This window comes from Osmerus eperlanus, unplaced genomic scaffold, assembly GCF_963692335.1.
Source record: "Osmerus eperlanus unplaced genomic scaffold, fOsmEpe2.1 SCAFFOLD_65, whole genome shotgun sequence".
Classification (NCBI taxonomy): domain Eukaryota; kingdom Metazoa; phylum Chordata; class Actinopteri; order Osmeriformes; family Osmeridae; genus Osmerus; species Osmerus eperlanus.
In genome coordinates this window covers 83,683-100,528 of record NW_026911134.1, presented here as the reverse complement: position 1 = coordinate 100,528, position 16,846 = coordinate 83,683, and the positions used below count along the sequence as shown (strand labels likewise).

The following is a 16,846-nucleotide window of genomic DNA, read 5'->3' as shown; positions in this document are numbered from 1 at the left end:
CACAAGCTATCAGAAAGTTGTATGGCAACCACCTCCGGCGCCAAATAGAACTGGCAGACATAGACATTCAGTACAAGAAGAAAAAGATGGAAAATCTTGCACTGGAGTCCGAAATAAAAAAGAGGACAATTAGGAAACTGGACCTTGAAATAAAAAAACTTGAGAGGGAGGTGAGATATGCCTTCAATGTACACTGTATGCTAACTGTAACACAAATGTATTAATCATTATTTTTCTTTCCTCCCCCAGCTCCAAGAAGATGACACAGCTGAAAATAAAAATTAGGTATATTCTCGTAAAGTCAAGTGAGCCATGACATATGAGCTCTTATTGTGAGCACACAGGACGGTGGCATCTTTCTAAGGTTTTTTTTATTTTCCCAGCAATCAGTACAACCAAGTCATCGTTATAAGGCATCGCCCTCTTTTGCCCACTCCCCCAGCACCAGGTGTGGCCACTAGCCTATATGAAGGCCCAAAATTGTGTGTTCCTTTCTGCTCTGACAATGGCATGCCCATTCGTGCGAGATGTGGTGGATGAAGAAGCACTTGTGCTGAGGAGAGCCTTCAGGCGAGAAAGGGTCTTCAGGGACCGGTTGGACCCACTGGCCTTCCCTGATGACCATCTATATGAAAGATACAGGTTTTCTGCAGATGGCATCAGGTATCTATGCAGACTACTGGGTCCCAGGATTAAGCACCGCACTGCACGGAGCCATGCACTGAGTGTGGAGCAAATGGTTTGTGTGGCCTTGCGCTTTTTTGCTAGTGGAGCCTTCCTGTACTCAGTGGGGGATGCAGAACAGCTGAACAAGGCCACAATTTGCCGCACAATAAGGAGTGTGTGTCTGGCTATCAAAGCATTAGCAGATGTCTTCATCTCCTTCCCTGGCCACAGAAGACTCTGTGACATCAAAGAGGAGTTCTATAGGATTGCAGGTAAGAGGATCTACAAATTACAGGACAACTGTTAACACATAGTAGGATACTCATTACTTTGTGTGACAGGTTTCCCCAATGTCATTGGTGCAGTGGACTGCACACACATAAGGATAAAAGCCCCCTCAGGTGCCCATGAGGCCGATTTTGTGAATAGGAAATCCTTTCACAGCATTAATGTTCAGGTGAACATAACTTTTTGATATTGTCCATTGACGAACACTCTGCATTGCCAGTGATGTGCATTGATTGGTGTAATATTCCTCATCTTATGATTTCAGATGGTCTGCAATGCTGACTGTGTGATCAGCAATGTTGTGGCAAAATGGCCTGGCTCAGTCCATGACTCCAGAATCTTTCGGGCCTCTGAAATCTATCAGTGCCTATCACAAGGTAAGCCACACAACCCCTATTTATAACCATCATGGCTGTGTCAAGAATATCACTGTGTTTATGAGGTAGTAATGATGAGATTTTGTGTTGACAGGTGAATTCTCTGGTGTGTTGCTGGGAGACAGGGGGTATGGCTGCCAGCCTTTTCTCCTGACACCTTTCACAGACCCCCAGGAAGCACAGCAGGCCTACAACCATGCCCATGCCAGGACCAGGGCCAGAGTTGAAATGACCTTTGGCCTCCTGAAGGCACGCTTTCACTGCCTTCACAAATTAAGGGTCAGCCCTGTTAGGGCATGTGATATTACTGTGGCTTGTGCTGTCCTCCACAATGTGGCCTGCCTGAGGAAGGAGAGGGCCCCCAGAGTGCCACCAGCCATGGACTGGGACAATCCGGCAATCTTCCCTGATGACGACAGTGGTCGGCTGCTGAGGGACCAATATGTGTTGAATTATTTTAGTTAGTATGTGTGCTTTCAATTTTGGTTAAATATGTCCTGCGGTGGCAGAGGAATTTGGTTTTTTTTGGGTTCGTTTTTTTACGAATTTGGCCTCTTATGATGTTTGTGCGGTATACTGTGTGTAATACAAGGCTGCAGGGAGGCTACTGCATCCATTCATTTGTCTGTTCCGTTGATGTGTATGGATTTGTCCTGCATTTATTTTAGTGTGCAGACATGCAGGGTGTGTTATATACAGACCTTTGAATGTGTATGTATCATTTTGTATAATATGCTTGGATTCTGTGCTTTCCATCTTGTAGAGTCACTGTGACTTCAGTTTCGAAAGGAGCTGATGGTTTACCTGCTTTGTTTTGTCCTTATTCAATAAAGGAACATAATGTTACACATTGTGTTTTTATATTCATATGGAATGTGTATTTGTTTATATGACAGAGTACTAGGGCCACACTGAAGAAAAAGGATAAAGTCATAAATTTATGAGGCTGGTTCTTTCTGCAGAAAAGCTACATATTGTTTTTACAGTTTTGATACTTATGACAATGTGATACTTAATATTCTGGCACATCAGCATGTCTTTGTTTATGAAACCATACTGAAGTACAATTTCACGAAATGCCCCACATCTGTCATTTTAACAACTGTCCTCCTTTAAAACAACTGGTTACAATATTATGACTTGTGTTTTTTTCCCCTCTGTGGCCCTAATATTCTATCATTTTATATATAGCCTTATAGTCTATGGGAAACTGTAAATTATCTAATGATAGCAACATCATCTAAAAATCATTTTTTATCCAAAATCATTGAAATTAATGATCACAAACGTTTAAATAATGACAGTGGGTCTAGTTATATGTGATAACAATGTATAGTGAGCAGTGAAATAACTATTGGTTTCCATTTGTGGTGACTGCTGACTGACATTACGGGATGAGATTAAATAGATCCTGGAATTTAGCCTGGTCTGGAGCAGGCTAGCTCCACAGAATAAATCTCCATGGTAATTTATACCATAACATATCCTCCTGCCCCCTATCCATCTTTAGTGCAACCGGATTACGGATCAATTGAGCCAGGATCACCAAGATATCCTGGCTTAATCCCTTATCCTAGTTTTGTGCAACAGGCCCCTGGTATCCAAGGCCCTGTGTTTATGGTCTGTTTGTTGCCAGGTGACATTTCTTCTCTTTAGAGGAAGACTCCACCCTTGAAATTTCTGCAGCTTTCGGTTCATTTGCGCTTTGTTAAGGTCGTAACAGCGCGGGGTGGCTCTGCTTGCATGTCCTTTCAGGGAAAAAACGCCCGTTCGGTTATCTACCGATAGAGACCTCTTCAATTACTGCAAGCGCATTCCTTCCGTTCGTGGAGAGCGCGCATTAGTGCCTGGGATTGGGAGAGAGGAACACACACTACAGGAGGAATTCCATGGCTACCTTAAATCACATGCTGACATAGCAAGAACCCGCTCGAGCTCTACCCTTCCATATCCGAGAGGGACGGACTAGCTGTCACCCCCCCTCTCCCGCCCCCGCTGTGAACACGCGACACACCCCGGAGTACGGACGTCACACAGGCATTACAGGAACGGTGAGCGAGCCAAGTGGAGAAGTCTCTTGGTCTGTCGGTACGCAGCGTATCGGAGAGAGGACGCACAGATTTGCTGAATTTCCCGTGAGACGGTGTTGCATACGGCCGCTATCTGGATTTACCGGAGAGCTCTTTATAGCGCGGGGAACCTACATGCCCAAACTGGGGAAACTTGGAAAATCCAAGACTTTAACGCGAAGCTTTAAAGTTTTCGCCACTATCATTGGTAAGTAGCACCCACGACTTCAGTTAGGAAAACAATGTTGATGTTAGGGTTAGTGGTCACTGGTCTACAGATTGAACTGAAAACACATTATAGACCTACATATTATAAATTCCAACTTTTTCCAACTATTCAAAAGTTCACGGAGGGGACTGAAATGTTGAGAGAATCACGGATTTTCGATTAACCAAACGTTATTTAACAAGTAGTTCCACGTATTTTTCTCAATGTTGTAGCCTACGGTTTAGGTGTTGATCTCCAGTTAGTGACCTCGGTTCCAGTCAGTGCGTTCGTAGCTTTATGACAGAGCTTCCCAACGGTTACATTAGTTGTGTTTCATCACAAGATGCCCCCAACATTAGGCTGGCGTTGCTCAACGTGAAATGCTGAAAACGTGTTATTCTGGTAATTCCGTACTTGTGCCCGGGATACATTATTTAGATTACAGGGGAGCCGCTGTTTCAGCAGGTGGTTAGAGCCTCGCCTCACCTGCACAGCTCACCTACGGTGCGTCAACTGTCCCCTAGAGGGCACCTGCTAGTCTTACCCATCCCAAAGCTGCAGCCGCAGCAGACTCGGCTCCAGAACTAATTAAATGGGGGGGACGGGACGGGACAGACGGGCTGGGACGGGACGGGCTGGGACGGGACAGACGGGCTGGGATGGGCTGGGACGGGACAGACGGGACGGGACGGGACAGACGGGACGGGCTGGGACAGACGGGACGGGCTGGGACAGACGGGACGGGCTGGGATACTCGCTAGAGAGTTACTTATAGTGAAGCTTTGGTTGTTATTATGCAAAACTCATGAAAGGAGTGTACAAGACCAGCCATCTCTCTAATGACTAGGCGTACTTCCTGAAGAGAACTCTGCTAGCCTTATTTACATAGTGCTAGCGAGGACTCTGACGTCATAGCACCACTATCAGGGCCAGCACCTGATAACGCCAAGGTTTGACTCTCTCTCTCTCTCACACACACACACACACACACACGATAGCTAGAATTGTGCAATCCAACAGAATGCTTGCAGATAACATGCCATGTCACTTAGGAACATAATCTTTCCTGTGCTAGACAGGGAGCAGTATTTACATTTAGTCATTTAGCAGACGCTCTTATCCAGAGCGACTTACACTAAGTACAGGGACATTCCCCCGAGGCAAGTAGGGTGAAGTGCCTTTCCCAAGGACACAACGTCATTTTGCACGGCCGGGAATCGAACCAGTGACCTTCTGATTACTAGCCCGATTCTCTAACCGCTCAGCCACCTGACTCTTAAAACACCACCACTTCTGTAGCCTGATGCCAGCAGGTTTAGAGGCAGTGCTAAGTTGTCACGCCTTGTTAGATGTCTTGCCCAGGGTCTATCCCAGTACAGGACCCTGGTGGTTCTAGGTCAGGGACTAGGAACGGCCTGTAATGGTGCTGGACTCATGCTGACATGTTATGAATGGTCTGGGTCTCAAGCCCCACCCCCTTCATCACACACACACACAGCCGATTGGCTCTCACACACAAGAATGGGAGCGAGCGAGTGGGTGAGGATCGACCTCGTTGGTGAGAATAGGGACAGCGTCTCTGCGCCACGTGGGCGTGAATCTACTCCTGCTATTGGCTGAGGCGCCCGCGTGCTGGTCCAGCTCTAGTGATTGACAGAAACTCATTGTCGCTTTTTCACTGGAGTCGCCTTGAGCATGGGGACGTAGCGCTGCAGCACCGTATTAATCCAATGAGGTTTATAATCACCGCAGATCCTCTGTTTAGCTTCTTTTAATCTTTGGGCCGCATGTCTTTCATAGAATAACAAGAATCCGTGGATAGGCCCATCAGTCTCGTGTTTCTGTACGGAAAGGAAGCGTTCCCCGAGCTACTTTGACGGTCTCGGCTGCGCGTGTAATCTTTGGTTCTGCTCGTCCTCTAATTTACCGGACTGGAGCGCTGTCGAGGACGCGGAATTTAGAGAGCAAAAGCTACATAAGCTATTTCCCCGTAACGCAACAAAGGCTCGGCTCTCCCCATCGACCGGTGGATTTGTATTCTCATGGTAGCTAACGAAGAGGTCGACTCGTTTTCAGAGGAGAAAGGCGAGGAGGGACACAGAGGCACTTCCTTCTGAATGCAAGCAGGTCCTTTCTTCTCCGGCAAGGAGCTGTTTCTAACTGGCTCGCCTCCTCTCCCCCCACCCGCGCCTCCTCTCCCTCCACCCTGCTCCACCGTACCGTCTACCCCTGACTACAGGCTATCGAATGGACCCGCACCCCGGCGCGCGGAGTTGCGCGAGCCGCGGCAGTCCCTCCTGCGAGGCCGTGCCCAGCGAGCCCTCCATGAACGTGTACATCCACTCCACCACCGGCACGCGCTTCGAGCTGTCACTACCGCAGGAGGAGACCGTGGAAGGCTTGAAGAAACGGCTCTCCCAGAGGCTGAAAATACCAAAAGAGAGGCTCGCCCTTCTGCACAAAGAGACGTGAGTGACCCTGTAAACACATATCCACAGCGTGCAGGGCGGTGTATGTACGCGGTGTAGGCACGCGGTGTTCACCCTGGCTCCAATGTAGCTGCATACAATGACAACTGTGTGGTAGAACACAATAGGGCTGTAGACTCCACAGACAGCTCACCGGGTATTGACTGTATCGATGCACCGTGACACACTGGTCAGGGTTCATATTGACGAGCCAGCCTGCAGACTGTCGCGTTTATTTATGTGTATATATCAATGATTGAATTCCTGTGTGATATGGATCAAATGCAATCAACACACAAATGAGTTACAGAGAGAAGCGCAGTGGTTTTCAACAGTCTGTTCACGCAGCGGCAGAGTTGACGCTGCAGCGCTAGTCGTCAAAAACACGTCAGTTTAGGCTAAACATACCCACATTCTGACGGTAGTTAGGATGTGGATTGTGTTCGAAGCTACAGGATATGTTGTTAGCTATTCCGGGATAGCCCGTGCTGTATGGGAAGGTAGCCCTAACGCCAGTACTGTTCAGCCAACACAAACACTGGTTTCTGTTTGAGTCAGAGGGCCTCCCTTCTCAGCTGGCCTGCCGTACACACGGAGAACTCTCCGAAACACTGGAGCGATTATCGACAATTCATTACGCTCCTAGTCACGATGGCGACAGCTAAACAATGCTTTACAAAGGTGTGTCCAAATAGTCCTTTTCTGAATAACGAAACTGAGATATTAGCGGGTTTCCAATTGAATCGGATTGTCCTTGGTTAAATGACAAAGGAGTAGGGGGAGGGAGGTCTTTGTCACCCGGCCGCATTGTTTTAAATCCTCTCTAGCCGCCGGTGCTTGAGTAATCGCCTAAAGGCCACTTCACCCCCTAAAAACCTGAAAAACGTTTTTAATCCCCTCTCGCGTCCGAATAGCTGACCGAACAGCCGGAGCGCAAGCCTCTTTGTTCCGCTGCGGGGTCACGTTGTTTCATGCTAAAGCTCCGCACGCGGTCCGTTTATCCTGGTGGAGTCAGGGCTTCGCAGCGCTGCGGAGAGGCAGGTGAGGCAGGGCAGGTAGAAAAACAAGGCTGGCAGGTAGACGGACAGGCAGGGCAGGTGAGGCAGGTAGAGAGATAAGGCAGGTAAGACTGTGACGTGTCCCTGCTGTAGAGAACAGTATGTGATCTGCCTGCAGGAGGCCCAGACTGTGTCAACAGTCTGCCTCAACACACCCAGAACACCCTGTTCATAGGTGACATTTCTAACAGCTACAGGTACACTGGAATTCTCTGGTCCTCCTGACAGGTCCCTCATGGCCTGTCCAAACCTGATCCTACATGAGCAACACTAAGACTAATATATCAAGAATAGAATTCTACTGAGGGATGTTCAGGTGAGGCATGTAGACAACCAGCCTGCTGACCCCTACGTCTGGTCAGGTTACATCCTGATCTCTGCAGAGTTGAACCCTGCCAGGGTACAGCTTAGTGGCTTGAGCATCTGACTGGTGGAAATGCTACATTAATATTTCATTTATTATATATACTGCACCTCATATCACTGCTCTCTCCTGGAGGAATGTGGATCCAAAAGTAACATGTTGAGGTGTATTTGATTAGACTATCCGTCCATCTGGTTCTGGTCTATCGGTTTTATTGCACAGGGCAGCAGGCATTGTGTGTTGGACGGGCTTAGAGCTAGTGCAGGGCCCTGGGTAGGGCTGCCCTGCATGCCTGGTGACTCAGAACCGCTGACACGCTCAGACACCCAGCTCTCTCTGGTGCCCAGAAACCCACAGAACACAGATATATAACCCTCCCTCCTCCTCTCAGCCTGGTCTCTCTCCCTGGCGTCTAACCCTCCCTCCCCCTCTCAGCCTGGTCTCTCTCCCTGGTGTCTAACCCTGTCTCCTCCCCCTCTCAGCCTGGTCTCTCCCTGGCGTCTAACCCTCCCTCCCCCCTCAGCCTGGTCTCTCTCCCTGGTGTCTAACCCTGTCTCCTCCCCCTCTCAGCCTGGTCTCTCTCCCTGGTGTCTAACCCTCCCTCCCCCTCTCAGCCTGGTCTCTCTCCCTGGTGTCTAACCCTCCCTCCCCTCTCAGCCTGGTCTCTCTCCCTGGTGTCTAACCCTCCCTCCCCTCTCAGCCTGGTCTCTCTCCCTGGTGTCTAACCCTGTCTCCTCCCCCAGGCGTCTGAGCTCAGGCCGGCTGCTGGATCTGGGTGTGACTGACCGGAGCAGACTAACCCTGGTACCCACAGTGGAGGCTGGGCTCATGGTGAGTCACCCCACATCTCCCACACGCTACCCACACGCTACAGTCATGTTGCAGTGATGGTACACAGGTGTGTAGTTTTACAGTGTTCCGGTGGTCAGAGTTGAGTAAGTCTGTTTAGCAGTGTCGGTGATGTTCCACTGATGTGAACACTAACACGCGTGTCCCTCCAGTCGCAGGCCTCCAGACCAGAGCAGTCCGTCATGCAAGCACTGGAGAGCTTAACAGAGACTCAGGTAAGAACCTCTAACCTGCATCTTCACTGAGGGAGAGGCAGGAGGGAGAGAATCCTTCTCTCCTATGTCTGGTCTCCTGGCTGGGATGGAGGGGGACATGCCTAGGCACATCCTCACCAACATAGACCTTCCTACGGGACACAAACTAACATACACATACACACACATGCTGACACATACACTGACACACACACACATGCTGACACACACACACACTGACACACACGCACACACATGCTGACACACACACTGACACACACACACACATGCTGACACACACACACACTGACACACACGCACACACATGCTGACACACACGCTGACACGCACACTGACACACACACACACACGCTGACACACACACTGACACACACGCACACACATGCTGACACACACGCTGACACGCACACTGACACACACACACATGCTGACACACACGCTGACACACACACAAACGCTGACACACACACACACAGAGGCAGCGTGTGTAGTCAGATCGGTTCCAGGAAGCAGGTTCAGATGCTCATGACAGATGGGCCGGTCTCTCAATATTAGCATACCATTCCTGGAAGCTCTGTGTGTGTGTGCGTGTTAGAGGGATGTACAGTATTGGTTTGTGACTCAGTGTGGTGTGACTCACTATGATCAATAGTGAAAGTAGAGGCATGAGAACCGGCTTCTCCTCACCCATCTCCCCCCCCCCCCCCCCCCCTTCCTCACCCATCTTCCCCCCCCCCCCCCTTCCTCACCCATCTTCTCCCCATCCAGCGGACCTGCAGAGAGTGAATGAGTGTGTGTGTGTCATGCAGCAGATCTGAAGTGTGTGTCGTGATGGTCATTGTCTCCTGAGTGTGTTGTGTTTTGAGCTCACAAAGCGTCGTGACTGGCTGGCAGCTGTGTGGGCGGGAGCAGGGCAGGTACAGTGCGTCTGATTGGTCAGTTGTAGCCAACCAGGTGGACAGAGTAACAGCAGAGCCTCATCTTCCCCAGCCTCACCAGCCCTGGCCTCATCCCTCCCTCCCTAGCTCTCTCCTCCTCTCTCCCCCTTTTCTCTTCTCTCCTCCATCTCTCCCTCTTTCTCAGTTCTGGAAGACAAGCATGTCTGTCAATGAGTTCCTTGAACCACAGGGACTCCAATAAATAACCTGCCAGTCTAGTGATAGGAGGAGAGGGAGGGAGGCAGAGAGAGAGGGAGGGAGGCAGAGAGAGAGAGGCAGGGAGAGAGAGGGAGGGAGGCAGAGAGAGAGAGGGAGGGAGGCAGAGAGAGAGAGGGAGGGAGGCAGAGAGAGAGAGAGGGAGGGAGGCAGAGAGAGAGAGGGAGGGAGGCAGAGAGAGAGAGGCAGGGAGAGAGAGGGAGGCAGAGAGAGAGAGGCAGGGAGAGAGAGGGAGGCAGAGAGAGAGAGGCAGGGAGAGGGAGGGAGGCAGAGAGAGAGGGAGGGAGGCAGAGAGAGAGGGGGAGGGAGGCAGAGAGAGAGGCAGGGAGGCAGAGAGAGAGAGGCAGGGAGAGAGAGGGAGGCAGGGAGAGAGAGGGAGGCAGAGAGAGAGAGAGTGGGAGCCAGAAGGATACTGTCACTGAATATTTAATCGCCACCATCTCCACTGACACCCTCCCCGCCTCCCCTCCCCCCGGTACCCTCCCCTCCCCCGGTACCCTCCCCTCCCCCGGTACCCTCCCCTCCCCCCGGTACCCTCCCCTCCCCCCGGTACCCTCCCCCCGGTACCCTCCCCTCCCCCCGGTACCCTCCCCCCCCCTCCCCCCCCTTTAACCCTCCTTCTGGATTTCCCTCTCGTCATATTTTCTCTGTGGCTGCATAGCAACAAAGGCCCTTGCTCAAGAGAGCTCCTACCCCCCACCCTCCTACTCTCCCAGCCTGTACCCTCCCAGCCTGTACCCTCCCAGCCATGCACAAGGAGGACATTACCGTGGCTGCTTTCTGTGTATGTGTGCGTGTATTTGGAGACCACATTAAGCAGACGGCTTAAAAGGGGATATTTCTACACACATGTTGAAACACGCAAACACACACAGGCGATGTGGGTTTGGTTTGGGTGAGCAACTCTAAACATGGCTCTGTGACTCAACTACTGAGACATCACAACCAGGAATGAATAATACAATAAAGGTGTGTGCTTGTGGTTTGTGTGTGTATGCATGCGTGTGTGGTGTAGTTAGGGGCTGTGGTGTGGGGTGAGAAGGTCATCTTCACCAGCAGTAAAGAGGAGACGCTTCACTCTCTCTCTCTCCTTCTGCCCCCTCTTTTATCACTCTCCCTCTCTCCCCCTCTCTCCCTCTCTCTCTCCCCCTCTCTCTCTCTCTCCATCACCTCTCTCTCCCTCTCTCCATCCTCTCTCCCTCTCTCTCTCTATCACCTCCCCCTCTCTCCATCACCTCCCTCTCTCTCCCCCCCTCTCTATCTCCATCACCTCCCCTTCTCTCCCTCTCTCTCTCCATCACCTCCCCCTCTCTCTCCATCACCTCCCCCTCTCTCCCTCCCTCTCTCCCCCAGGCATAGATGCAGCGATGTGTCATTGTCCTTCACACGCAACACAAACACCAGCCCAGCGCCCCCCCCCTCACACACGCCTCTTTAGGGGCCCCTGGCTTTGTGTGTGTGTGTGGTTAGGGTGGGGAAACGGAATACTCATTCTCATGACAGCTGTCAGTCAGACTCACACAGAGAGCATACACACTGCTCTCTGTGTGAGTCTCCTCCTCGCTCTCTTTTTTCCTAACCCTCCTTTCCCTCTGGATGCAGGGACTGAATACTGTCTACGTAGGGGATTTAGGGATGGAAGGATGGAGAGAGGGAGGATGGAGAGAGGGAGGATGGAGAGAGGGAGGATAGAGAGAGGGAGGATGGAGAGAGGGAGGATGGAGAGAGAGAGGATGGAGAGAGAGAGGATGGGCCGGAAGAAAGGAGGGGAGAGGCAGGGAGGGACATGACTGGACAAGAGAGGGCTTGTTGTCGTCTGTGTGTCCCTCAGCCAAGCTCTGTGTGTGTGTGTGTGTGTGTGTGTGTGTGTGTGTGTGTGTGAGACTGAGTGTCAGGACCAGAGAGGGTCAAAGCCTACACTCTTGGCTCTGCTCTCCTTCTCGACACTCCTAACATGGTCAGTCCTCCTCCCCCCTTCCTCACCAGGACAATCAGCCATTCAGAATGTTCAGAATGCTGCTTCCTGTCCTTCAGACAGACCAGCCTGCAGAACTGGCTTTGTCTATCAACTGGAGGGGGAGGGGAGGAGAGGAGAGGGGGGAGAAAGGGGAGGCAATGACGGGTGGTGGTGCGTGTGTGGGCGTGGCCTATTTTGACCTCTGAGGATCACATGACTCAGCAGCAGTATTTCCGTTTCCTGTTTGCAGGTCAGTGACTTCCTGTGTGGCCGGTCCCCCCTGACTCTGGCGCTGCGTGTGGGAGACCACATGATGTTCGTCCAGCTGCAGCTGGCATCCCAGCAGGCCGTGGGGGGGGCGGGGCTTCAGAGCAGGGGGGGGCGTGGGGGGGCGGAGGCTCCGGGTCTCCCCTCAGGGAGTGCGGCCCCCAGCTCTGGACACCCCCGCGTGCCTCTGCCCCAACACCCAGCCCCCTCCCCCGCTGCCTCCCCCCCTCCGCCCCCCGCTCCTGTCTACAGCTCCACCTCCAGACACAGCTCCCCCCCTCCACCCTCCCCCTGCCTCCCCCAGCAGAGTGTCTTCCTGCCCCCCCGCCAAGCCCCCCCCAGCCCCCAGAGGCCCCCTCCGCCAGCCTCCAGCCCCCAGGTAAGACCCCCCTCCCCACCAAAACCTGAAACTGAGGGTGTGTGTGTAACAGGGTGTGTGTGTGTGTGAGGGTGTGTGTGTGTGTGTGTAACAGGGTGTGTGTGTGCGTGTAACAGGGTGTGTGTGTGAGGGTGTGTGTGTGTGTGTGTAACAGGGTGTGTGTGTGCGTGAGGGTGTGTGTGAGGGTATGTGTGTGAGGGTGTGTGTGTGAGGTGTGTGTGTAACAGGGTGTGTGTGTGAGGGTGTGTGTGTGTGTGTAACAGGGTGTAATATCCCAGTGTGTTTCTTCCTCCAGCCCAGCTGCAGCACGAAGCCCTCTGGTAACAGCTCCTCCTCCCGGTCACGCAAGCCCGGCGCCGTCATCGAGAGCTTTGTGAACCACGGCCCCGGGGTGTTCTCTGGAACCTTCTCAGGTGAGAGCACTAGCTGTCCTGGCGGAGGGATACATATGTGTGTCGTAGCCCCCCCAGGGTTACTAACTCTGCCCCCCTTCCCTGCAGGCACGCTGCACCCTAACTGTCAGGACAGCAGTGGACGCCCTCGTCGTGACATCAGCACCATCCTCCAGATCCTCAACGACCTGCTCAGCGCCACGCGGCACTACCAGGGGGCTCCCCCATCCCTCAGCCAGCTCCGACAGCAGGCCACGCCCTCCCCCCCACCCTGCCCCCCTGCCCCCGCCACGCCGGCCGCCCCCAGCGCACGCACGCCCCCCCTACACCCTCTGGTGCAGAGTCAGATACACATGTGCAGGCCCCATGGTGAGTCCCCCCTGTACACACACACACACAAGTATACACACACACACATACGTATACACACACACACTGCTGAGCCCAGGGAAGCTCCATCACTGTCCTGACAGCTTCGCCTTCTTTCTTTGTCTCCCTCTCTTCATCGTCTCCTCTCTTCCTCTCCTCTTCTCCTTCTCTGAACTTCCACTGGAAGAAACATCCAGACAGCCAGCGGGTCAGGGCAGCCGGGGCAGAGGGGGTGTTGCCTGGGCTCTGTGGTTGTCATAGTCAGGCTGGAAAGCTTTTGGTTAGGGGTCAGACAAAGACCTGGGGGGGGGGGCTGAATTCCTCTGCTGGGTAACCCCTCATCCCTCCTTATCCCTGGTCTTTGTCTGAGCTTCACAGTGGACACCAGGAGGGGCTTTTGTTGGGCTGGAGGGGGAGGAGGAGGGGGAGGGTTAAACCTGGTCTCTTCCACTGCAGATGGAAGATAGTGGCCTTGACTGTGTGTGTGTGTGTGTGTGTGTGGACATGCATTATTCATGTGCGGACACACACACTAGGTTCAGCCTAGTCAAATTCCAAAGCCCCTAGCCAAACCAATGCCAGAACCTCTGTGTGTGTGTGTGTGTGAGTGAGCGAGAGAGAGAGAGGAGGGCAGCACTATTGATTTGAAAAACTGCCACCTACCTCCATTCCTTCCCCTCCACCTTCCCCAACACCCGAGGGAGGAATTCCTCAACCCCCCCCCCCTCCCTCCTCCCCTTCTTGACTTCAGGGTAGACGAGGGGGGGGGCAATAAACTATGAAGCTACAGCCATAAAGAATGGAGAAGCACACTCTCTCTCTCTCTCTCTTCCCCCCCTTCATCCCCCTCTTTTCCATTCGCTTGCATTTTCTCCTGAAAGCCAATAGTCTGTCCCCTGAGAGAGATGGCTGCTCTGCAGCTAAGGTTTAATCAATAGGGCTTTTTAATTTGACATCGATCCACGTTAAAAGCTCCTGCTGTGTGTGTCTGAGTATGTTTGTGGTTTGGGCTGTGTGTATGTTTGTGGTTTGGGCTGTGTGTATGTTTGTGGTTTGGGCTGTGTGTATGTTTGTGGTTTGGGCTGTGTGTATGTTTGTGGTTTGGGCTGTGTGTATGTTTGTGGTTTGGGCTGTGTGTATGTTTGTGGTTTGGGCTGTGTATGTTTGTGGTTTGGGCTGTGTGTGCGTGTGAGAGAGAGAGACCAAGACGAGGGTTATTGACGTTTCCCTGGGTTATTTCATGATCTCCTTCTGAGACGAGTCTACATTATAGATTGTGTCTTTTCCTTCCTTTACAGCTCCTGCATGTATTTATAGCTGAGATGAGGCCAGGCCGCACACACACATCCCCAAACATAGCTACACGCAAATATACCTGCACACACCCAGCCACGCACACATCCGCAGTGCCAGCTCCAGTGTTGCTGTTTGACTCCTCCCCCCTCCTGACTCCTCCCCAGGTGACCGTGTGCGTCAGACGGAGAACCGGGCGACGCGCTGCAAGGTGGAGCGCCTGCAGCTGCTGATGCAGCAGAAGAGGGTGAGGAGGAAGAGCCGGCGTGACCAGCGCGCGCCCTACCATTGGCTGCCGAGCCGCAAGGCTGGGCGGAGCCACAGCAACAGCAGCCTATCCAGCGAGGGCTCCCTGGACCTGGACTACGACGAGGCGCTATGGAAACAATCAGACATGAAGACTGAGTCCCTCATGGCCTGAGGGGGTGGGGCAGATCGAGGGGCGGTGGGTGTGGCTGGAGAAGGAGAGGAGCCGGAGGGGAGGAGCCAGAGCCGGAGGGGAGGAGCCGGAGGGGACTGCTGAATACGGAGACGCGTTTGCTGAGGATTGTGGGAAGCGATGTTTTAGTTGTGTGGGACTCGTCACTCTGTCAACGCCTGGGCGGACTAATTACCAAGTGGACTAGTAACCAGGGAAACTAGTTACCATGTGGACTGGGGGTGTGTCCTCAGCGTACGACCCCTCCCATTGGGCATTCTATTCTCAGCCTCCATCAGGGAGCGAGGTTTCTACTCATACTTAACCTCGTCTCTATGGAAACATTTATTATTATTAAACTTAATATGTAGCATTGTTCACAAAGCATTCAGGTTTCCACAAACTGGTCTGATTGGTTGTTGATTTGCACATTATCATGGAACAGCTGGTCATGTGTGCAGGAATGGGTGGGGCTAATAACGCACTGACTCATGGGAGATTGAGAGAACAGAGGATATCTACTCGGCATCCATGGACGCTGCAGAGGATGTAAAATCTAAATATGAAAAATATATTTTTTATTGAACCTCCTATCTGCTGTTTTGAAAAAACAGACATCCACTGTGGCTTCGAGCCGGCCACTGAGAAGTGTGTTCATCCATCCATCTACTCATCCACTCATTCATTCATTCACTCATTATGGTTACGAAGCCACAAATGGTTCTAAACATAACCCCTCCCCCCAGAGTCTGATAGGCCTGGAACAACTAACCCCATCTGCAGGCTTGTGTGTGTGTGTGTGTGTGTGAGTGTGGGGAGAAGGAAGTGTTTGTCTAAGTGATGAATGGCTGCTTCTCATTGGTCAGTTCAAGTTATTGGAGCTAGCCCTGTTGTGTCCTGCTAAGAGTTAGACACACAGACAAGCAACCCTGACCCTGACGGTCTGTGTCCAACCCTACCACGATTGCACTCCTTGGGATTGCAGAGAGAGATTACCCATCAAGTGAACCTCATCCTGTTTCAAGTGGCCTTACCGCTCACCTCTCTGGGGGCGTTGGTTTTGCTCCTCAGGGCGACTTCCTCTCCGGGGCTTCTCTGTTAGCAGGTGGAGTCTCTTATGTCAAGGCTTCTGTGCCTTAAAACGCAAAGACTATATCCTTTCTCGACTCTGGACCGACACAGGAAGTCGCCACACTTTTGTAGTCCTCACGTGATGGGGGTTGTAGTTCCTTGGGGGGGTTGAAGCACGTAGCGGGATATGATATAATGTTGTTCTCCACCACTCTTTCTCCACTGTGTTTGTTAGTCTTTACTGCCAGCATCCTGACCCTCTGTTAGTTTCACCCCAACCCCTCATCAAAAAAATGTAAAACGTTAATTTAAGTTGTAATTTTTTATCTATGTATAAACTATACTCTGTGTGTGCCTCACATCTGTGTGAAATTGAAAAAAAAGAAACGAAAGTAAGAAATATTAGGGGATTCATCATATACGTTGCCTGCTCTCTAGTTCTTTATCTTGTAGCCATGAGGAGAGTCCAGACCAGAGGTCTAGCTATAAGAGACTGTAGCACGTGTGAGTGTGTTAATTTATCAAACCAAAACGGTAACTGTGAATTCTGTTTTTCTTCATGTATTTTCTGAGTGGGGGGGCAGGAAATAGCCCCCCCTCTCCTGGTCAAACGGAAATGAGTTTCCCTACAAAAAAAAAAGTACAAAACAAGATATCAATATATATTTTTTTCTTAAGCAATACATTTCAGTGTGACTTGTGATAGAATTTTTTTCTTTTTTAGGTAATAAATAAAAAACAAAAGCTGCCAGTCCAGTTGTATGTGCCTCTCTGAACATTTCAAACTGTAGTGACCCTCTCCTCTTCATGGTGCCTCCACAGCAGAGATGCATTGTCTGATCTGTGTATTTTTGCAGCTGGGAGCTGATATCAGTTGTACCCCACTTCCCACTTCCTTCCCCCTCCCTCCCTCCCTCCCTCCTCCCCCTCATGTCCTGCCTGACTAAGACACTGGGCTGTCCCGTCACCTGAGATGACCTTGTG

The 16,846-nt window shown here is 51.7% G+C and overlaps 2 protein-coding genes across 4 annotated transcripts; both read left to right on the top strand.

Moving 5' to 3' along the window:
* Nucleotides 1-7: 7 nt before the first annotated feature.
* LOC134015694 (putative nuclease HARBI1) lies at nucleotides 8-1,978 on the top strand. Of its 3 annotated transcripts, XM_062455252.1 has the most exons (6): nucleotides 8-170; nucleotides 250-285; nucleotides 384-938; nucleotides 1,008-1,123; nucleotides 1,220-1,331; nucleotides 1,426-1,977. In XM_062455252.1, exons 3-6 carry the CDS (start codon nucleotides 467-469, stop codon nucleotides 1,794-1,796), a joined length of 1,071 nt encoding a protein of 356 aa, XP_062311236.1. In that variant the 5' UTR covers nucleotides 8-170; nucleotides 250-285; nucleotides 384-466; the 3' UTR covers nucleotides 1,797-1,977. The 3 variants fall into 3 exon arrangements, with proteins under 3 accessions (XP_062311236.1, XP_062311238.1, XP_062311239.1); XM_062455254.1 differs by having other exon boundaries at nucleotides 8-285; XM_062455255.1 differs by lacking the exons at nucleotides 8-170; nucleotides 250-285; nucleotides 1,008-1,123 and having other exon boundaries at nucleotides 797-938; nucleotides 1,426-1,978.
* Nucleotides 1,979-3,158: 1,180 nt separating this feature from the next.
* Nucleotides 3,159-16,613, top strand: midn (midnolin). Its single transcript, XM_062455241.1, has 8 exons — nucleotides 3,159-3,608; nucleotides 5,848-6,076; nucleotides 8,242-8,329; nucleotides 8,500-8,562; nucleotides 11,924-12,319; nucleotides 12,615-12,732; nucleotides 12,820-13,080; nucleotides 14,541-16,613. Exons 1-8 carry the CDS (start codon nucleotides 3,536-3,538, stop codon nucleotides 14,792-14,794), a joined length of 1,482 nt encoding a protein of 493 aa, XP_062311225.1. The 5' UTR covers nucleotides 3,159-3,535; the 3' UTR covers nucleotides 14,795-16,613.
* Nucleotides 16,614-16,846: the final 233 nt, after the last annotated feature.